Here is a 22,432-nt window from a genome sequence, read left to right as displayed (position 1 = left end):
CCCAGTAAACAAACTGCACACGCACCTGGGGCCAAATCTGCGCTCGACAACAATGGGAAATAAAGGGAGTCAGAATCAGAGGGTAGCCGTGTTAGTCTGTATCCACAAAAAAAGCAAGGAGTCCCATGGCACCTTAAAGACTAACAGAGTTATTTGGGCATAAGTTTTCATGGGTAAAAAACTCACTTCTTCAGATGCAAGGGAGTCAGACTGATCAGCATACCCAGGGGTGGGATTTTGTGAGTATTTGCAGTGCAAGTGCATTTGGAAGTGGATTTGAAAACAAGGGAAAAGTCCACCTGGAGTTTGGAAATTTTTTCGTATAGATAAAAAAGGCAGGAATACAAATTTATTAAAAAAAATTGGAGGCCAATCTTTAGGTTCAGCCACCTCTGTGCTCCCCTGATCCCACAACTGGCTATTGGTCACCTAGTCCCCTGTGTAACTTAAATTGTTCAGCCACAGAAGGGATCCTTCCAAGGGAAGGAGAGAATTAGATACAATGTCTGAAATGAAAAGTGGAGAGAGAGAGAGAGAGAGAGAGAGAGAGAGAGAGAGTTTCTCCAAGAGGGAACCTGATGGATGCAGTTATGGCTAGAGACTCCAACAACTTAACTGTCTAACAATGAAAGTTACCAGGGGAAGCCATTTCCCTGCAGGGTCCTGCTATCACCACTGTATCTTTGCAGGAGTGCCTCTCATGTAGAATTGGTAGGCCCTGTGTAATAATCTATCCCCAGCCACTGCTACAGAGCAACTGTATGGTGTCTTCCATCATGGCAAGCACTCTTTGGGTGATAGTTTCAACAATCTCTGAACTGGTGTCTACAGTCGATTGTTGTGAGACCATTTCCCCCTGCCAGGTTAGCAGCTGTGTTGTCAGTCCACAGATTCACAGACTTTTAAGGCCAGAAAGGATCATTCTGGCTATCTGGTCTGATCTCCTGGGTCACACAGGCCACAGACTATCAGCCAGCGATTCCCGCATCAAGTCCATCACAATAAGAATATTCATTGGAATAAAAACTGGACTGAAGCTGTTGACAAAAAGTGAAGGATTCAGTTCAAATCCGGGGGAAGCTTATACTGTATAGCAGGGGTCGGCAACCTTTCAGAAGTGGTGTGCCGAGTCTTCATTTATTCACTCTAATTTAAGGTTTCGCGTGCCAGTCATACATTGCAACGTTTTTAGAAGGTCTCTTTCTATAAGTCTATAATATGTAACTAAACTATTGTTGTATGTAAAGTAAATAAGGTTTTTAAAATGTTTAAGAAGCTTCATTTAAAATTAAGTTAAAATGCAGAGCCCCCTGACCGGTGGCCAGGACCCGGGCAGTGTGAGTGCCACTGAAAATCAGCTTGTGTGCCACCTTTGACATGCGTGCCCTAGGTTGCCTACCCCTGCTATATAAAAATAAACAACAAATGAACTCTTCTAAAAACAAGACAAAACCGGCCTGATTGCCCACTGTCTTGCGCCTCATGGAATCGTTTACATCTGTGTAACCTGAGTGAAAACCGTGCAAGAGGCTGAAGAGTTCTATGATTCTATAAGGCAGTGGCAGGCTCTCCGGCCCGGTGTATCTCCGCAGAATGGAAGCCTGCTTCCTGTTTATCGGCAATGCTCCTGGTGGGGCTCACTCATCACTGGCATTGTCTTCCACCTAAGGCATGTTTTATCAATGGAACAGGTGCTCTCAATACCTACCCTGAACTGACCACCGTTCCCATCATCCAGCTCTAGAATATATCCTTCCACCTGCACGGTCGACAAAGGGGGCTGTTTCCAGGACAACGTAGCGCTGTTGTTGTGGGTGCAACATTCTTCTAGCTGTAGGATCGGGGGTGCCGGCACTGGAGAGGAAGCTAAACAAAAATTAGTGTAACCCTGGCTTCTATGACTACAGTGGACATCAGGCATAGCAAGTGCATTCAAATTGCTGTGAGGCACGTAAACGCATGCACATTTTCTCCGATATATGGAGGCCATGTTTATAACTTTGTTACCCAGCCTGCATTTCATGCTGGATTAAAAGTAAAATCTCATGGGACTGCGGCATGGAGGAACAAGAAGGGACTGTTTTCTCAACTTACTTACCATCAGAAGCTTTGCAGAATTTGGGTTTTCATCGGTTTGTCAACGTGAAATTTTACTGGGGCTACTTCATTTTCTCTTACATTTTCTTTCTAATAAATTTTGGATGAGCGTGAAATCATAGCACCATGCCCCCACCTATGAGAGTAAGGCTCCCATGCCTAATCCACTCATCACAACGCCATAACCAAAGACCAGGAAGGTCATAGGAGCACCTCCCCGATGTACTCTGAGAGTCTGGCTGCAGAGGGACAAGCATTATCATTCCCGGATGAGAACACTGCCACTGGTTGCAGCGTCAGTGGAAAGAGTGGGTCTAATTCACCTCTCTGTTATCCCAGGTTTCCGCCATGCAAGTTCATTGCAATCAAAAGAGTTACAGCAGTATCGATAGAATAGCGGAGTGGTGAGTTGGGCTCACGGCCTTTGCGATGACTTGTGGCTGGAAGTGCACCTGATCTTCCTCACGGTGGGTCATGAAGGAGCAGTAATTCGGAGGGGGGGAGGGTGTCACTGTGATGGGTGCGGTGAGCCACATATAACAAGAGATAAATATGTTTTCAATTGTGCTAATTTAGTGCGAGTAAATGTTCCGGGTGGACATCGCTGTCGACCAACGTTGGCCAACGATCCACACCACAAAGTCTTGCCACTGTACCTCAGCCAACCCACAGTTACCATTCTAGAGGGGAGCATAGTGTGGACTCTATGGATACGTCTACACAGCAGCTAAACACCCACAGGTGGCCCAGGTCAGCCGACTCGAGCACACAGGGCTTTGGTTGTAAAATTGCTGTGTAGATGTTCGGGCTTGGGCTGTAGCACGAGCTCTAGGACCCTGCAAGGGGGAAGGTCCCAGAGCCTGGCCTCCAGCCTGAATCCAAACATCTACATTGCAGTTTTACAGCCCCGCAGCCTAAGTCAGCTGACCCAGGCCAGCCGTGGTTGTGTGGCGGGTCTATTATTCCAGTGTAGACGTACCCCGGAGGCATTCATGGCTGGGCTTCTTTGCTGACTCACTCAAGCAAATTGCCAGAGTCAGTTGTAGGGGTGGGTTTTGTCGGTGCCCATGTCCATTAGGAAGTGTACTGAAACCACAGCAACAAATTCATTTCACGGAGGCCGCCAAACAGGGATCAGCCGGTAACTACTTTCCATCTCCAGTCTTAGTTGGGTTCGAACCAGCGACGGAGAGGAGAAAGGCTAAATAGCCCATAGCCAAACCTCCTTGTGTGCTCCTGCCCAAGACAAAAAGGCATTTCATGGTATGTTCTGCTCCAGCAGGAGCATTAGCTCATCTGCAATAAACAAGTAAAAGGAAGGAGGGTCTGTTCCTGCTCTACAAAAGATGTGGGGTGAGACCCCACAGGGAAAGGGGACCCTCTTCTCCTAACACATAGCTGACCCCACCATGATACTTAACCTCGCTACTGAAACATTTACCACCACCTTTTCTCTATCATAGGGGAAAACCCCACACATTCCCTTAGTCCAAACTTCACATAGTCCAGCCCTGTTCCCTATCTATATAGCACTTGACAGCTTGCACGCCAGGAGAGCAATGATACGTATTACAAGCCAGTCTGCCAGGGGGAGAGGAGAAGGAATTACTTTTAACGATTCCACACGTCTAGCTCGGCTGCATCCAAACTTTTTGGGCAGAAGTCACAGCTGAATTAGTGCCAGATGGGAGTGATGTGTAGGCGTCACAGCACAGGCAGGTTTTAAGGAGGGACAACTGCTAAGTGTCTTATTCGGTATAAGTCAGTGGGTACGTCAGACACCTGAACTTGTGAACTGCGGCTATTCCAGCACTTGGAGTGGGGATTGCCTGCTCCGCTGAGGGTGAAGGGAGGCTTTGTGTGTGGGGCAATCCTGGTGCCAGGGGTTTTACTGATTCTTGGCAAATTTTGTCTAAACTGGGCCCACAGGGCCCAGGTGGCTGAAGTCCCTCAATAGCAGAACGACTCTCGTTCTCCAACAGCCTGGTGGCAGACCAGATCTCCAGCTTCTGACACACCAACAAATGCGCAGCTCTGTGTTTCCCCATCTCACAAAGTCCCCAAAGCCACAGGCTGGCAGCTGGCACCATTTAAAGGTGCATCCCAGCAAAGCAGCAACTTGGCGGCCTTTCTGGTGGGGTCTGTCTGCTTCACGGCTTCCTCAGATTGTCTCGCCTTCTCAGTCCTAAAAGAACGGAACAGGAAAGGCACAAAGGGGAGGTGAAAGGGAGGCGGCAGGTGATAGGCGGTGTGCAAAGGAAAAGGTATGAACGCCGGAGGAGGAAACAGAACTAACAAGAAAGGGAAAAGAGAAGCCAGATGCTGGGATTCAAATACGCCGGAGGAATCCGCAGCTGCCCTGTTAATGGCCCCCTAGCACCACAAGAGCAGCACCAAGAGGCCAGATCACAAGCCAGGTACCATACCTGGGAGACATTAAGCCATGTGACTAATGTCTGTGGCAGCCTCCCCGGGGTTATCACTATTTGTCTCGGATGGCTTCTCCGGTGCGCTTTGCGAACAGGCTTTTCTCCAGCAGCAGCGAGACGTCGTCCTTTCCCAGCAGTTTGTTCCCTATGGCTCCAACGCCTGGCATGTTCCCTTCCATTCCTCAATTCCGATCTGTTCCCCCTTTACCCAGTATCTCAGCGCAGGACCTTCTCCCACATCCGTGCCTTAGGGCAGGAGCTGCTCCCTGGGGTTAGCCTCAGTAGTTTTGTGTTCTGAAGAACTGAAATGGCGCTTCCTCTCCCTGGTGGGCAATGCGCCCCTGGTCCCACCGCCGCAGAGGGTGCAACTGCGCTGGCGGCAGGCTATGTGGAGGAGCATATACGCCATCCGTTAAGGCGGCATCATCAACAGCAGATTGGAAACCAGCCTGTTTACGTCCGTATCCTATGTGCCCACAGGGGCTGGGGTCTTTCTACGCGGCAGGCTGAGCACTAGGTAATGTATTCCACCCCTCCAATAGCTTGTCTATACAGGAGACTCTGCTGTACTCTCCAGGGACGAAGCGCACTCCAACTCACTCGCCTCATTCCTTTCGGGCCCTTTCTCGGCCTGTCCCTCCCTCGCCGAGCGTGCTAGGTACGGTCCCAACATGAGCCGCCATTTCCTTCCATTATTACTTAGCTCCGAAAGGAAGGGGAGGGGCTCAATCATCTCACATCCAACATCAGAGCTCCAGAATATGGCCATTCGGGGCTACCTCCAACACGGCTGCAAAGGGAGAAGAATAAGGCCCTGCCCCTCCAAACCGAGTAAGTAGTGGGGAGAGGGCAGCAGGTGCGCACCCGCTGCTTGTCCCCTGAGCTAGCACTCAGGGAGGGGCAGAGCTGTACCCCTCACTCCCCTATGCCAGCCAGCCAAGCTGGAGCAAGCCGCATGCTTTTAAAGACTGAAGCAATTTACTCCTGCCCAGCGCAAGAGGGGGCAGCAGCGGGATTGTAGCTCTGAGGGGAACCTCTGAGACCCAGGGCCTCCCCATAGGTTGGTGCAGTTTGCGCAGCACCTATTGCTCAGGCCTATGGCGTTCCTGGCCCATGTCTGGAAATGGTATTCGTTGTGTGGTTGCCCAGTTACGTGATTCCGGTGAATTCCGTGTGATCTTAATGCAAAGGGAAAGACAGCTAAGCCAGCAGCAGACTTGCTTTTACTAATTAAAAACATACCCTTAGGCTAAATTATTAAAACAAGGGAGGAAGGAGACTTCCCACTGCCTACACGATTGGTGTGCAAGCTGCAGAGAAAGTTCAGCCCTGATTGAGTTTGACCTGAGTTTCAGTCTTCACTACTCTATTAAAAATATTGCCATTGCTTCAAAACAATGGTCCAGTTAACTCATGGTGAGTCATGGGTGTGCTTTTGACAGCCCTGCCAGATGCGTCCATCACGATTAATGCTATTACGTTAAACACATTCAGTGAATTAATAACGATGGGGCCATTGTTCCAAATAGTTACCACTGCAGAGGGAGCACGTGGTTACGAGGTTTTTGTGCCTAATTGTCAAGGTGTTTGTCATGTATCAACTAATGGCACATCAGAACATCCAGTAGAGACAACAATGAATACACAGGGCCAGATCCTGAGCTGGTGACCTTGAAGTCCATACAGCTACACCAATGGACACCAGATGAGAGCTGGCCCTTTGTTGAACGTATGCCAAAGCAGACAATAGGTGTAAGCTTGGCTCCACCCAATCACAGTTTGCCGTGTCACAGCCAATTAGCATCTTCTTTCAATTGCCAGGGACTTCACAAGTCAGAAATTGCTCACCGGTTGTGCCGGATCTCTGCGCTCTGTGAATTAATGAGACTTCGCAGGGGTAGACCACAGCAGAACCAGTTGCCCACAAGGAGAGAATAGAATCAGGAGGAAATTAAAATTAAGCTGAAGTGCTTAAAAAAACAAACAACAAAACAACCCCCCCCCCCAAAAAAACCAAAAACAAACAAAAAAACCCCCAAGGAAAAAGCCAAATGATTTGGATGTTGAGGTTCTTTGCTATAATGTAGCATGCAGAATGTTTCTGGCACGTCTGAGATGATAACGCTCTCGGCCTCAGGCAAATTTGCATTCTGGTTTGAAAGCTGTGCTTTCAGTCAAGACATTCAAACTGGAGACAGACAGCCCGTTATCTAGGCAATGCAAACCACCATTCAGCAGTGTGTGTGTGTGAGCTGTGGGCATGTGTGTAGGGATGTAGGCATTTCTTTATACTGCTTCAAAACACGTGAGAATTCCCACCAAAGCCAAAGGGACAGCGTGCATCAATCAGTCGAGCAGGATTTGGCTCAAGTGTGAAAAACCTCTTCTCCTTCGCGATCTGCACAATTGGGGAGCAGGCGGCCTCAGCAACATGGGTTCGGGACTATTTCCAAAGCATGGCTAGGTGCAGCCGTGCTGTCCCTGACTCTCATTTCGAAGCGTACACCCTGGGGAGCCAGAGATGCAGGGACAGCTGGAGGTTCTCATGGTTAAGACAAAACTGAGCCAGGAGGCAAAGAAAACAAGAAAACCACGGCTAGTTCTGACTTCCTGAGTGACCTCACACGAGTCATTCAGCCTCTTTGTGCCGTGGCTTAGTAACCCTGATATCCATGGGTGTTGTGAGGCGAAAGTGATGACTACTTGTGAAGTGCACTGGCCTTTTTGGAGGGAAGGTATTACATCAGATCCCAATGTTGAGCATCTCCTGCGAAACACGGGCGGCCCCACCATTGTCAACTGTTTGTACATGGCACTGAGGAAGAGACAGTCCTTGCCTCCAGAAACTTATCCTCTAGACACAAAGGGTGGCAGAAAGGAAGGGTTACTACCCCTACTTCACAGCTGGGAAACTGAGGCCCAGCGCGATGGAGTGACTTAACCAAGGCCCTGACAGGTGAGTGTTATTTGCTAAATGTACTGAAGGTAGGTTCTTACCTTTCATCTGCACAAAGTCGAGCTGATGGATGGATTGCAGCAAAGGCGCACTGTCCAGGTTCAAATCAAAGTCTGTGGTCATCCTTGGGGTCAGCGTCCCTTTTCCCCACTGGTCCTCGGTCAAGTGCACTCTCCTGATCAGAGCATCGGAAATCTGATGGCAACAAAGACCACACCCTCAGCTATTACACGCCACTCCAGCAAGTGCTTTGTGCCTTAGAAAGAGCTGGTTCTTTATGACGGTAAAAGTCAACAGGGCTTGAAATCAAAGGCTTGGCCCACGTTGAGTTTGGGCATCACTAAAGTTTCACGGTGACTTGAGTTTTGCCGTTGACTTCAATGGGGTCAGGGTGTCACCCAAGGGCTCTACCCGGGCCGTTCATTTTAGGTTCAGATTTGTAAATCACTTCAGTCAGAACCAAATCATGTATCTGGAGCTACCGAGCATCTTAGTTAGGCCAAATGAATCAAGGCCATCTTATGGGGGTGACCCAATGCTCAGAGACGTCAATGCAAGGGCTTTCACTGGCTGCAGTGGGAGCTGGAGCTGATTCTTATGAACTATTATTGTTCTTGTGAGCCATGTATTGAGTCTGTCTCCCATTGAGGGCTGCGTATTGTAATATTTATTCTAGAGATACAATAAGAATCTTCCTCCAAACTTTTCTCCCAATGTCTGTGTAAGCCAGTGTTCTCACAGGACGAATTCATTCCTGTTTTGCTTCCGACCTTACACCTTCGCCAGCCTGTTTCAGTCTCTGACGTCCATGTAAGCTTTTTTCTCCGTACAGAGGGCCAGTTTCTGATGTCCTTGCTCACAATGAGTAGTAATTTTGCACAGTGCCATTGAAATCATGCAGAGAAAGGTGCTACTCACGTGGGTTAAGGGTATCAGGACCTGTCTCATAGCTAGTGCCGCTGCGTTTCTCATGACCAGCCAGCAGTACACACTCTTAGTGCACAGAGATGTGTCTCCCTTATTCGGTCTTCATTGACAAGTAATATCTCTAGAAATACACAGCTAATACGGGGTCTGATCCTCCTCATGCTACAGGTGATGGGAGTTTAGCTGCTGAGTTCCAGTGGAACAGGACAGGGCCCCAAATTACTAAGGAATCTTCTTAATATTGTTACTATTCTAGACTGAAAATGGCAGGAAGAAAATCTCCCTAGCCTAGATGACTATACTGGGCCCAATCCAGTATGACACCTTGGAGCCCTCTTCCGCACCCCACAAATCACTGGGGCTGCATCAGCCAGTGGTGCAAGGGAGAGCAACCTTACCCTAGCTGGTAACAGTGGGGCCTGTTACACTAGAAAGCAGAAGCACACTGCTGCTGGCCATGTCTCCTCTCCTTGGCCAGGCCCCTGACATGGCTCCTATGCTGGTGGCAGTAAGGGGATGGGGGTGATGTAGAGCTTTAATAATCCTTTACAAAGTATTTTTAGACCTTATATATATACACTCACACATATATCATAGAATCACAGAACTGGAAGGGACCTTGAGAGGTCACCTAGTCCAATGCCCTGCACTCAAGGCAGGACTAAGTATTATCTAGTGCCTAAATATTCCTGATGGGATCGGCACATTCTTCTAATGACAATGAATATGGACCAATCAACCTGGGGCCGTACACGTCCGTGGTGTAGCTCCACTGACGTCACCCCAGTTCCACCAGGGATGAATGTGGCCTCTGGATCTGCATTCGCTCGCTCTCCCAGCCAGCCCAGCTCTTCCTTCCAACGGCACGTGGAAGTGAACAGCCACACACCCACCTGTAAAAACCCACTTGGGTCATTCTCTTTGATGACCTCCAGACAGTACTCCATCAGGCCTGTGGTCTGGCGCAGCTTGACTGTGCAGTGAGAGATCTGGTCTCGTACCACCTGCAACGAGACGAGGAGAAGAGAGTTTCCAAGTGCAAGTGGAAGCAATGAGGGTTGAAGGGAATGCGCCTGCCCCCCAAAAGTTAACAGGGGCTTTGCCATTGGGAACAGGATCAGACCATGAGAGGATGAGACTGAAGAAATCTATCAAAAGATGGGAGCAAAAGACTAAAGAGAACATCAAAGACAGGAGTTAAATAATTGGACTCCAGAGCCCTGAATCCATGAAGAGCACACAACTGGCATTGGATTCATTATTCAAACTAGTGGGTTAGATGTAGCTCTGCTCTCTGCACACCATTAATACGAGGAAGCAACACAGAAACAGCTGAGTTCCAAATAACCATTTACTCGCTATACACAACACACGTGGCCCAGCTACAGATAGACACAGCTGGTAGGGTTCTAGTGGCTTCTGCAGCAGAAGACAGAGAGACCCACTAGAGGGTTTCCAAATTATTCTAAAAGGGGGCTACCTAATTCCTATCATCCTCAGCTGGTGCCGATCAGTGGAGTGACTCTGTCTCCAAGGAAGACGTGCCAGTTTATCAGCTGAGGATCCAGCCCTGTATTTTTAAACTAAACACATATAAACATCAACATTATCGATTATTATTAGCAGTAATAACACCTAGTCCTTATCTAGCATGTTTCATCAGCAGATCTCAAAGTGCTTTTCAAAAGAGGTCAGTATCACAATCCCCATTTTACAGATCGGTAAACTGAGGCACAGATTGGTGAAGTGGCTTGCCCAAGGGCATCCAGGAACAGAGCTAGGCCTAGACCCAAGGTCTCCTAAATCCCAGTCCAGTGCCCTATTTACTTACAAGGCTACACTGCCTCCTTCCCTTAGCGGTGGACTGTAGTGAAAGTAACTTCTCCCTGAATGCCAGTGCTGTCAGTAAAAATAGGGTCCTCAGATGCCACCTTCCTTTATTCCAGGGGCGACGTCTTTCTCCATGAACTCTTTCCACCTCTGCATAGCTCAGCTCAGCTCTCCCTCTGCTTTGAGAGCGACAGGTGGGAAGTGCTAGATAAGAACTAGGTGGTACTACAGCTAGTAGCTGATAATGCTGCCGTTTATATTTTTTGATCAACGAATAATCAACTGTTCAGTCCTGCAGGGTGCTGCGTGCTGAGTCCGCGGCACAGGGCACATCAGAGCAGGCGCTACGTTTGCAGGATGCAACCACTGGTGTCACTGGGTAATGAGAACCGTGGAAACACATGCAAATTAATCCATAGATCTGGAGGACAGGTCAAGGTGAATTACTTAGTGCTACCTACAAATGACCAGCAAGGATCCATCTGCAAGAACGCCTAGCACTCCACAGATACAATCACTACATCTCTCTTTACAGTCCCTGTAAAATCACTACTTCTTTATGTAACTTTCCCTGTGGCTCTCCAGACCATGTTCTCAATGAAGATGCATCAGTTCAATTGTAGGGGATTCCAAGAAATGGAAGTGCTGCATGACCCTGGTGGTGGAATACAAACGGGTGCACTGACCCTGATCCGCCCAGAAAAAGAGCAGCAATTTATACCAGATGTCTATAGCGGCAGGAATCACAGATCATCACTGTGTTGAGTCCTAGTAACTGGAACATTAACATGCCCATCTTTGACCCTTCCCCACAGCCTATGGTGCTTTTTCACTGCGAGTCACTGGAATGAGTCAATCTTTCTCAGCTCTGGCGCTTGGGTCTCCTGATAGTGAATTCTGGAAGATGGCTTTAGTGACTGATATGATGTAAGATATTACATTGTACAGTGCTTACTGTTTGCTAGCGCTTCAGGGCAAAATTCTCCCCTCTAACCTTTACTGCCAATCTCTTACCTGCCATGATTGATTTTTGCTGAATATTCTGCATTTATTCAGCATACAGAACTTCAACTGATGTCAATGGAAGTTTTATGCACAGAATACGCAATAGAGATTTTTCACTAAGGATAAGAGATCTGTAGCACAGATCAGTGAGAGTAATTTTATCCTTTTGGCTGAACGTGCCAATGGCAGGTCTAAGACTTTTTAAAAAAAGAGCTCAAAGCTCTGTAAAGTTCTCCTTTAGGCCTCAATCAAGCTAACCGATTCAGTAGATCCTATTTATTTAATGTGTCATACAGACAATAAAGCATAGAATCATAGAAGAGTAGAAAGAGACCTCAGGAGGTCATCTAGTCCAACCCCCTGCTCAAAACAGGACCAATCCCAACTAAATCATCCCAGCCAGGGCTTTGATGGGATGTTCCATCAGCATATGCAGCAACAAACCATTTGAAAAGCCTGCAGTAAATGGAACTGGAGAAATCCCGAGGTCACAGTTTTGCATTCATTGCTACAGTAGTTACACCGCAGTATCTATGTACCCGTGATTCACCAGCCAGGTATTTGGATAGACAGCACTATTGGCACGGTAGCTTCATCTGATGACAAGTGAAATGTATCACCCAACCATCCTCATTGCTCAGATACCGTAAGGTGAAATGAAGCACGCTCTAATCTTCTGCACTCAATGTGACTGTGCAATTACTCTTTCAGGCCAATCAGTGAGATCTTGTGTTTCTCAGGTATAATTTAACCACCTATACATAATTACCTACCACACTGAAAACTGTCCAGAGCTCCATGTAACTCAGGCTGATATGCCCACTTATGCAGCAATGCATTAAAGGATTGCCAGCAAATAATTTTCTATATAGCGCCTGATTTGTATTGACTCTCCACTGTGTGCAAAAAACCCTTTTGCTGGTTTTATCCCTCTTTCTAGGAAAACATTCCATTCCATTTGATTGCGGTGAAACTGAAGCCAGGGTAATCCCCTTTGGTTTAATTCTCTGGGTCTGAATTTGCTTTCACTTATACTGATGCAAACCAGGTCTAAGTTCACTGAAGTCAGGAGTTGCACCAATGTACGGAGAAGAGAATCAGGTCTAGGCTGTCCATGCACCAGCAACCCTAACCATATCAACACAAGAGCATTCACAGCTCCGGAAACAGTATTAACTAGTGCACTGTTGAGGTAAAACCAGCAGGGGGAGCTCACACATTGTTTTTTGGTATGTTCCCCCATACCAAAGTGGTGAATGCTAGTTTGCTTTTCATTTTGAGGCAGCATGCAGTAGAATCATAGAATATTACGATTGCAAGGGACCTCAGGAGATCATCTAGTCCAACCCCCTGCTCAAAGCAGAACCAATCCCCAACTAAATCATCCAATCCCCAACTAAATCATCCTAGTGATGGGTTATCTATCTTTCAAGGCCAGGATATAATGCAGAGAGGCTGCCTTCACCACGGCATGGCAATTAGAAGGGCACATCAGAGTTTTGCCCTAAACATATTGAAGATTTCCCTATAATTATGAGGAAGATGTAATTCAATGCTAATTTGACACCCAAATGAGCTGAAATGATTATCCTGAGAAGGAGGAGCACGACCTAGTGGCCAGGCCAGTAGACTGGAGCCCTGGGTTCCACTCCTGGCTCTGCCATTGACAAACTGTGTGACCATGCCCAAATCATATCCCTTTTCCGTGCCTCAGTTTCCCTCCTTTATCTATTTAGATTGTGAGCTCTTTGGGGCAGGGACTGTCTCTCACTATAGGTTTGATCCATGCCTAGCATAGAACCTCTGAGCACAAGTGTAATACAAATGATAAAATATAAATACACTGTCTTCTAACACCAACCAGCCCCTCACAACGCTTCTATTCCTTCCGCCAGCAATTTCTCAAGAAGCTCCTCTGTACCCAGGCTTAGGAACTGGGCTTTGGCTCTTGTCAAAAAGCTGGTGCCTCCTGGGGAGTGTCGTTCCTGGCTCGGCTGCTGTTCTTTCCAGAGCACATTGCAGCGAGCGAAGGTCACTGCTTCCACTCATTTCGGTCGCTTGATGTACTTTGACATTTTCAATTAACCAGTTTTAACCACAGCCCCACGCACAGCAGCTGTTTGCAGCACAACGGGTGGCCCTAAACTCAGGGGGCTAAAGTCTGCTTTACCTTTCAGGGGAACGGCGCGAAAACAGATTCCCTGCTAGCAAAGGCGTCAGGATGGTTTCCCCAGTCCCAAGGCCTGCCTCTGGTCTGCAGCCCAGGTTTTTAAACCACTTCAGAGCATCGTTAGGGCTAGTTTACAATGGCCAGGGGAACCAAGCTCCTGCACTGTCCAGGGGAAACAGAAGTAGGACTGGGCCCCGAGAGTTTCATCGCCTGAATAAGCCGAGAGCAACTTGCTCACTGGCCAATACAAATCTAATCCCGTCTATACCTTTAACACTGCTCCTCTGGGACTTGGCACCTCACTCCAAAGCCATCTCTGCTGCTCTCACCATTGTGTCGAGCACATGACAAGTCCCGAGACCTCGCATGGGTTCTCATTAGCCCTTAGCTTCATTGGGGCTGATTCTCTGCTGCCTTGTAACCTGGTCTAGTCATTTATGTCGGGCAAAGTGGGTGCAAAAGACTCCTTGGGTCAGATTCTTGTCTCAGGTGCTTCAGTTCTAAACCCCCTCTAATCCCCCAGTCTTCAGTGGTGGTGCTCTGGGGTAAGTAAGGGGACGTCTACACTGCAATACACAATTCGAGGCCGGCCCGGGTCAGCTGATTCAGTCTCGCGGGCCTCAGACAGCTGAGCTGTCGAATTGCAGTACAGACATTTGGGCTTGGGCTGGAACCCGGGCTTTGGGATCCTGCAAGGACAGAGAGTCTCAGAGCTTGACTCTGGCTCAAGCCCAAATGTCCATACCGCAGACTTGTGGCTGTGCAACCCATGCCCCACGAGCCTGAGTCAGCTGACTTGGGCCAGCCGTGGCCATGTCGACCCCGTGGCCTTCTCAGATTCTCTCCTCAATGGCAACCATTCAGATGACCTGTTTCGGGCCATACGGCTGCGCTGCAGGATAAGAAATCACTGCCCAGTCATGGAACCTGCTCTGGTTCCTAAAGTGCACGTCGACCACAAACACCAACGCACCTGAAGAGACTGCGTGTTTCTCTGTCGGTCGGACCACGGAGGGGCTGTGTAAATGCCGTGCCAAATGCACATAAAAGCAGCCGCCTCCCCTTCATCCCATCCTGCTGTGAAAACGCTCCCCTGGGAAATGCGCCTACTGCTAGGGAGGCAACAAATATGGGATTGGCAAAACAATCTTTACCTTCTAATCTTTCTTGCAGCTTAAATCTCGGTTCAGTTCTCGCCGGATAATGAATTCATGTGCTTCTCCCTACAAAGTCAATGCTTTAATAATATCATCAGTGGAATCACCATCTGCTATACCTGGCAATGCATGTAAATCTCAGACCGTTTTATTTTAGCTAAGCGTTAAATTAAGAAGATGGTTTCAAGGAGAGACTAAGGTCAATGGCAAGTCAGTCTAACCCGGGGGCCTACTGCAGATCAGATGCCCAATGCTGGTTCACATAGGCCTTGCACGCTTCATGCACTGTTTGTGTTACTCGCTGCGAAGCAGAACACACCGAAGCGTACGTGCAATAGACAATGCAAACGTATATACGGATTGCACTGCAGAGCTCAGGCACTGGATGTGTGCGGATGAAGCACTAGACTGAACATGGGAATTTTAAACCTACAATATTATGCAAAGTCAAAACACTGACGATTGTCATCAGCAGGGTGATTAGCTGGGCCTGGACCAGGTCCAACACGTTTAGGAAGCAGGATTAATGAAATTCCCACGTATGTCAATAGATGCTGTGTAGCTGAGCGTTCAGCTGTGAGCACAATTGTCCTGCGCTTTGGGTCCAGCACTCACACCACAAAGGCGGACCCAGTCTGCAGCTGCAGGGCCTCCCTGTAATTCATCCGCTCGAGCAGGAGGGACCGCAGGAGCTTGCATCCCCAGGGAAGAGGCTGGGGGCTCCACCACTTCAAACCTGCAGATCCCACTGGATTTACCAGCGCCCTGAAGCGTCTACACAGTCACCCTGACCTCTGCTCTGGCACCCATCCCCCTTGTTTCTGTGCACAGATGTGCTGCTAGGGGCTCCCCTGTCCCACAGCTGCCCTGGACTCCCCCCCACCCCCCCAGAGGGAAGGGAGGATTTTCCCAGGGCAGAGGGGGAAGCAGAGATTCCTCGGGTTTTGCCCGTAGGTTAGGAGTTTTGAATCTGGCAGTGAACAGCTGGCCCAATCCTGCCCTTCCAAAGCAGAGCTCCCAGGAGCTCCGGCAGGTGGGCGCCTGTGATTATGGGGGGAAAGTGGGGCACACCCAGAGAGAGCCTTCCAGCCTTCCGTGTCCCCCAAGCCAGGATCCGTGGGACTGAGCTCCCCTCTGGGCACATGCATCTATGGGGGAGCCTCGATTTTACATGGGTTCCCCAGTTCCACTTCCGGCATCACTGGGGGGACGCATACAAAAGCTGTGCTGCTTAGTGCCTGAGCAATGACACGTTGGAACCATGCATGTGGAGCTCCCTATGTGTGTGGTTCATCCCTCCCAGGCTTAATAGGGAGGGGGCAGTCTCCCCTACAGAAGCACACCCCTCCCCCTGGAAGGGCACTCCATGGGCCTGGAGATCTGTGTGTGTGTGGGGAGAGGTAGGAGTGGCTGGGAGAAGGGAAGAGCCAAATCCCCATTGTTCCCCCCTCTGTATTCCTTTCCCTTGTCCCTCTCCTCAGAGGTGGGATCCCCATGGAAGGAGTGTCCCTGGGCCATCCACTGGCTGGAGAAACCTGAGTGGAGCCAGGCTGACAGGGAGCCCATGGAGTGCCCTTCCGGGGGGGGAGGGGGGAGGGTGCTTCTGTAGGGGAGACTGCCCCCTCCCTATTAAGCCCAGGATGGATGAACCACACACATAGGGGACTCCCCACTGGCAGGTCTGGAGATGTGATCCAGCCCAGGGACGGACTTGAGGGTTTGTCCCCAGATGCCACTTCCCTACTTGTATGTGTTAGATGGTACAGCACCGACTGCCGTCCAGCTGCCTAGAACGTGGCTCTAAGACCTACTGCTAAGAACAGTCCCCGTGTCTAGGAACATGTTGGGAGTGGCCACCATTCACTCAGAATCCCCGAACCCCAAGGATGGGAAAACAAACCCTGCCCTCATGACTGTACCAAGCAATAGAGCAACAAATCCCCGTCTGCTTGTACTGACATATCCCCATCCCAACGCAGATTTCCTCTTATACTTCTAATGGACAGAATCGCCCCCCCCCCACTGCTCACCTGTGTTGTTAAAGGGCATCGGAGCAACAGCAGGTAAGACTGGGAGCTCTTTGGCAGGGAGAGGGCAGTTCAGAGCCCCAGAAGTCTCCTGAATAACTGTGCGAAGGCCACACACTCCTCTGGGGTGCAGCTTTCTCTGGCTACCGTAGCACAAGGCCAACTCCGGCTCTGTGCTGCGTGGGAGTGCCGGTCAGGGACCAGGGCACATTGAAGTCCTCAGCACGACCATACAGCACTTATTTCCTGTGCGTCCCTGCGTACCAGCAGGGGTGGCCAGTTAAGGTGCCCACCAGGCCCGAGGGTGAGGTCAGGGCCCCCTGTGCATACGCTGCAAGCAGCAGCTGGCGCTAGGCAGGGTTTGCTCTGTTCCTGCAGAGAGCAGCGGTAAGGTGAACTCCAGGGCCAGTGCAGCGTCCCACGCTGTGGTGGGGCGGCGGCTGCCCCAAGCCCGGAGAGTGTAGGCTGCGGCAGGCCCAGACGCCTTCGTATTCCGGCAGCCAATAAGAGAAGGGCTTGTTGGGAGCCAATCAGAGAACAGATTGGGGCCAGCCAATCAGGGCCCAGCTCAGCCATATAAAAGACTGCTCAGGGAGCAAGCACTCAGTCTGTCCCAGGCCTTCAGAGGGGAAGCACCATGGACAGCACAGTGCAGGCCAGCCTTGGAGAGTGGGAGAAGGTCCTACGCTGTAGCCTGCCAGGCGGCAGGCCTTGTAGGAAAGGGCCTAGCGGGAAGAAGGGCCATTGGGGAAGCAGTCCAGAGGAACAGACAGAGGAGGAAGGAGAAGGAGGACAGCGAGGCTGTCGCTAGAGGGCCTCAGGACCAGGACTCAGAGTAGTGGGCGGGCCTGGGTTCTCCCCCCACCCCCCGCTTTGTTCCCCTTGGCAGTACACCCAGCCATTGGCCGCAGGGAGCGGCCAGCTGAAACTACACCCGATCCTGGACTGTAGGGATCGGACTTGAAGGTGTAGGACTGTGGGTCATCCAGCCCCCGGAAGGGGGTGTGAATGGACAAAGGGACACTGTTGGAGGACAGTGTTCCAGAAGAGGACGCTGTGCATTGGGAGCAACGCGAGTCCGCATGCCAACCAAAGGTGAGAGGACAGATGGGACGCCACCAGAAGGGGGTGCTCTACTGGATCGAACCAATTCCCCGAGATGACCAGTAGGAGGCGCCGTGGTGGTGAGTCCCTACATTGTCACACATGCCATCAGGCCTTAGGTGTGTGAGGAGAAGAGGCAAAATCCAGCCCCAGACCTAGCCACCCTCCTGCATTGCTACTCCAGTCTCTGGGCTGCGAGAGCAGCTGCTGTCCCTCCGTGCCTCTGAACAGGGAATTAGGCCCTGGATCTCTGTTGGGCTGAGTCCTGTGACTTCTCCCTGAAACACCACCACCTTTGCATTGGCCCAGAGACCTCCCCAGTAGTGCCACGGCAGGCGCTAGCCCCCTGAATTGGGGCAGATTTCATCCATAGTAAACGCCAAGGCCATCCCATGTGCTGATGTCACACCACACCCCTGGCTGGGGTATCAGGAGCAGGGGCAGAACCCGGGACCTTTTGCTCTAAGAAGCATAAGCGGCAACTACTTGAGCTGAAAGACTCAGTAGGTCTGGGCTCTAAGTGGCCCATCAACGTCTCTATGTGACCCAGTCACCACCAGAGGAGGACAGAGCATCACATAGAGTGGGCCCGGCCTCGCTAGTAGCTGTGCGTCCTCACACCTTAGCCCTGTTATGTCCCTTCTGCCCTAGTTCAGTGGGCTCTGGTACCTCACTGTGTTTAACAGCCAGGGGAAAGGGAAAAGGCCCCCTTGGGATGCAGTAATTGCCACGGCCCCCATGCCTAGCGCTCTGGTGAGCCCCTCACTCAGCGCCCATAGCTGGGCCAGAGGGGCCACTGGGGGAAGGGTGCTGGGAGGAGAGCAGATTCCATTGGTCCCAAAGAAGACGGGTGTATCAGATTTAAAGGGAAGGCAAACTGAATCTCAATGAAACGAGCCCCTGTTCCCCCGCTCGACACCTCCTTAGCTCGGGGCAATTACCCTTTTCAATGTCTAGCTCCAAACCCACTTCACGGAGAGCCTCGGTAACCCTTCGAAGGCCACGCAGCCAGCACAGGGAAGGCCTGCCCTTGAAAGGTGGGCCCACATTTGTAGCTGGTCATGCAATGGACATCTCTGGAACCATACGATCCCTCCAGAACCTTGGATTGGCTGAAGATATTTGAGCTGGTGTAACTCACACACCTCCTGGGTGTGGTGTTCTGTCCCAGCGAGTGGCACCAAGACCACTGAGAGAGAGATTATGAATCTGCTAACAGCCTGTTGGCTTTTCACTCATGCTGTAGAGGCTCATGACCTAAGATCCAGAGGCCCCAGGTTCAATCCCGATGACCGAGTTTTTTGGCGTTACACTGGCTCTAGCTGCAGGGGCCTGAATTGCATTATGCTTGTACCATCCATAACTGGCTGGACTCATCACCGATAAACCTGGCCCTTGGTGACACGGAGTTTTCCTTTGGCTTTTCCTAATGCTGAAGTGAGAAGTGTAATGATCAGGGCAGTTATCTATCCCCTTATATAACTGTAACCGTAACTCCCAGGCAATCACAGAAACAGAAGCAAGATAGTAACCTGAGATTGGTTCTCTGTAAAGTGTGGGTTTGCAATGAACCCCCAGTATTGGGGACACAACTGCTAGATCCATCTAATCCGCATACACACACAAATCAGTGTTGCGGTGCTGCACAGATACTGGTCAGGTGCTGAAAATGGAGGGTAATTATAATGGGAGAATTGGATACTTTGCTGGTAGTCTTTTTACTTCTGTGCAACTCAGGTAGTGGATTTTGTTACTTGCCTTTTTCAAGTGAAGCACACATCTCTTGCTCATAGAATCATATGGCTAGAAGGGACCTCAGGAGATCATCTAGTCCAACCCCCTGCTCAAAGCAGGACCAATCCCCAGACAGATTTTTATCCCAGGTCCCTAAATGGCCCCCCTCAAGGATTGAACTCACAACCCTAGGTTTAGTAGGCCAATGCTCAAACCACTGACCTATGGTGTGCCTTACTAGATGGGTCTTTATTCCTTGAGTTTAGGAGCTTTCCATTTTCCTTACCGATCTGTTAGCGACAAGCACGATTATCTAGTCAGCATGAAGCTGAACAGCAGTAAAAGGAGTGGCAGCAGGTCTGCAGAAGCCAACGCCTCTTTGTTACTTAGGGCTTGTCTACACTCCAAACCAGTACAGCTGCGCCACTGTAGCTGTTGAGTGTAGACATTACCTACGCCGAGGGGAGAACCCCTCCCGCCAGTGTAGGTAACCCACCTCCCCAAGAAATGGTAGCTAGGTTGATGGAAGAATTCTTCTGTTGACCTAGGACTGCCTACATGGGGACTTTGGTGGGCTTGGCAACTCACGGGTGTGGATTTTTCACACCCCGGACCAACATAATTAAACTGACCTAATTTTGTAGTGTAGACCCCACGCCTTATTCTTGACTGTGAATCTTTTCATTAGAAGTAGAGTCTGAAACAACAATGACACTGAAAATCCACTTTTCCTACAAACCATTTCAGGGCTAAGGGACTGATCCCCAGTTGGTGTAAATGGGCAACGCTCCAGGGACTTTAAGGCAGCTATGCTGAGTAGGGTGACCAGACAGCAAGTGTGAAAAATCGGGACAAGGGTGGGGGGGTAATAGGAGCCTATATAAGAAAAAGACCCAAAAATCGGGACATCTGATCACCCTAATGCTGATTGACGTGAGCTGATCAGCCGGCCCTCCGTTCACGCTGGCCAGACACCGGAGTGGGGCAGCGGAGCTGAAAGGACGGAGCAGAGACTCCTTGAACCACGCTGCCTAAATGCATGAAAACTTAAATAAAAGCTTTTCCAAAAATAGTTGCAAACATCTGCCCGATTATATAAGGGCCTGATCCAAACCCCACTCCGGTCAATGGAAAGATTCTCATTGACTCCAGGGGGATTTGGAAAAGGCCACAAGAGTCCAGAAACTCTGCTGCCTGCATTCCTTTGGAACGAGAGCGTTGAAAGCCGATTTCAGAAGAACCTCAAGCATTTGACTCCTGCATAAATAAGGAGAAGTCTCCGGAGGGCAGCCTCTGGGTGATTAAGAACATACAGTATTCATCAGCTTGCAGATGAAAACTGGGATCACATTAATTTTGCATGGAAGTAGATAGGTTACAAAGCTCTCCTGCAAGTCCCACAATGCTAGGATGCAAACCAAGCCTTGCGCGAATTATGGAACATGCTGGGAGGAGGCTAAGGGGATGTAACTGAATGGGTAAGTCACGTTGGGGAGTTTGGCAGTGCTGGGCTGGAGGTTGGGATAGAATTCAGAGCAGCCGCATATGATTCGGTGGTGATCTCTTCGATAACGCAAAGGGATTTTTTTTTCTTTACATGCTAAAGGGGGGCATCCGCTAGAACCCTCTGTTGCTAATTACTGCCTGTCATGAAGCATTTTTGTCAGCCACTGCAGCTCACTGCAACCTTAAAATAGGCAATTTATTCCAAAAGCTTTTCTTCCCGGTAAGACGACATTAGCTGTAATTTACATTTTAATACAGCCCCTAAAAGACAATAACATCTGCACTCATCTCTGCACAAGGGTCTTCTTTCCTTTTCAGTGCTCAACACTGGATTCCTGGATTTCACTTCCAAACCTTGGCTATTCAGAGGTCCAAAGGGTGAGCTAGGCCAGAGCTACCATGCAGGAGGACTCCAGTTTAGGGCAGCCTGTGAGACTCCAAATCCTGCATGTCACCTGTGATCACGCTCAGGGCTTGTCTCCATGGTGCATTTAGTCTGCACCAGAGGGGTGTAAATTTTAGTCTGCACTAGTGTGTTATGAGCTAACTGGCTAGTGTAGTTTCTGCTGGTGTGCACTAAAAGTTCCCTAGTATGGGTTATCATAGTACTGTTTGAAACAGAACTACATTAATGCACATTAAGAAACTTTTAGTGCATCTCAGCAGTGACCACATAGGCCAGTTAGTGTGTGATATGCTTATGCAGACTTAAATTTACACCCCTCTGGTGTGGACTAAAGCACCATGTAGACAAGCTCTCAATCTCCTGAGCTGACGATCGCAAGGGTCAGGAGGGAATCACCCTATAATCATTTCTATTGCCCTCTGCTGGACTCTCTCCAATTTGTTCACATCCTTTCTGTAGTAGGGAGCCCAAACTGTATGCAATACTCCAGATGTGGCCTCACCAGTGCCAAATAGAGGGGAATAATCACTTCCCTCGATCTGCTGGCAATGCTCCTACGAATGCAGCCCAATATGCCGTTAGCCTTGTTGGCAACAAGGGCACACTGCTGACTCAAATCCAGCTTCTCATCCACTGTAACCCCTAGGTCCCTTTCTGCAGAACTGCCGCTTAGCCAGTCGGCCCCCAGCCTGTAGCAGTGCATGGGATTCTTCCATCCTAAGTGCAGGACTCCGCACTTGTCCTTGTTGAACCTCATCAGATTTCTTTTGGCCCAATCCTCCAATTTGTCGAGGTCACTCTGGATCCTATCCCTACCTTCCAGCGTATCTACTTCTCCCCCCAGTTTAGTGTCATCCGCAAACTTGCTGAGGGTGCAATCCATCCCATCCTCCAGATCATTAATGAAGATGTTGAACAAGCCAGCCCCAGGACCGACCCTTGGGGAACTCCACTTGATACCGGCTGCCAACTAGACATGGAGCCATTAATCACTACCCCTTGAGCCCGACGATCTAGTCAGCTTTCTATCCACCTTACTGTCCATTCATCCAGCCCATACTTCTTTAACTTGCTGGCAAGAATC

The 22,432-nt window shown here is 49.7% G+C and overlaps 1 protein-coding gene across 24 annotated transcripts in view; it reads right to left on the bottom strand.

The window, feature by feature from the left end:
• The window catches only part of TRIM9 (tripartite motif containing 9), a 131,693-nt gene that overhangs the window by 31,023 nt on the left and 78,238 nt on the right, over positions 1–22,432 (bottom strand). For 13 of the 24 annotated variants that reach the window (XM_024105478.2, XM_065593946.1, XM_065593959.1 and 10 more), the window contains exons 4-6: positions 9,303–9,413; positions 7,524–7,677; positions 1,709–1,866 (exon numbers count right to left, since the gene is read on the bottom strand). In XM_024105478.2, coding sequence (XP_023961246.2) covers positions 1,709–1,866; positions 7,524–7,677; positions 9,303–9,413 — 423 coding nt within the window. Of the gene's footprint in view, positions 1–1,708; positions 1,867–6,374; positions 6,414–7,523; positions 7,678–9,302; positions 9,414–22,432 lie in introns of all 24 variants that reach the window. The other 11 variants (XR_010600835.1, XM_065593953.1, XM_065593954.1 and 8 more) reach the window with 1 other exon arrangement.

The sequence above is a fragment of the Chrysemys picta genome, chromosome 4 (assembly GCF_011386835.1).
Source record: "Chrysemys picta bellii isolate R12L10 chromosome 4, ASM1138683v2, whole genome shotgun sequence".
In the NCBI taxonomy this organism is placed as follows: Eukaryota; Metazoa; Chordata; order Testudines; family Emydidae; genus Chrysemys; species Chrysemys picta.
Note: the sequence above shows the minus strand (reverse complement) of the source record. Positions and strands in the feature narration are given on the sequence as shown.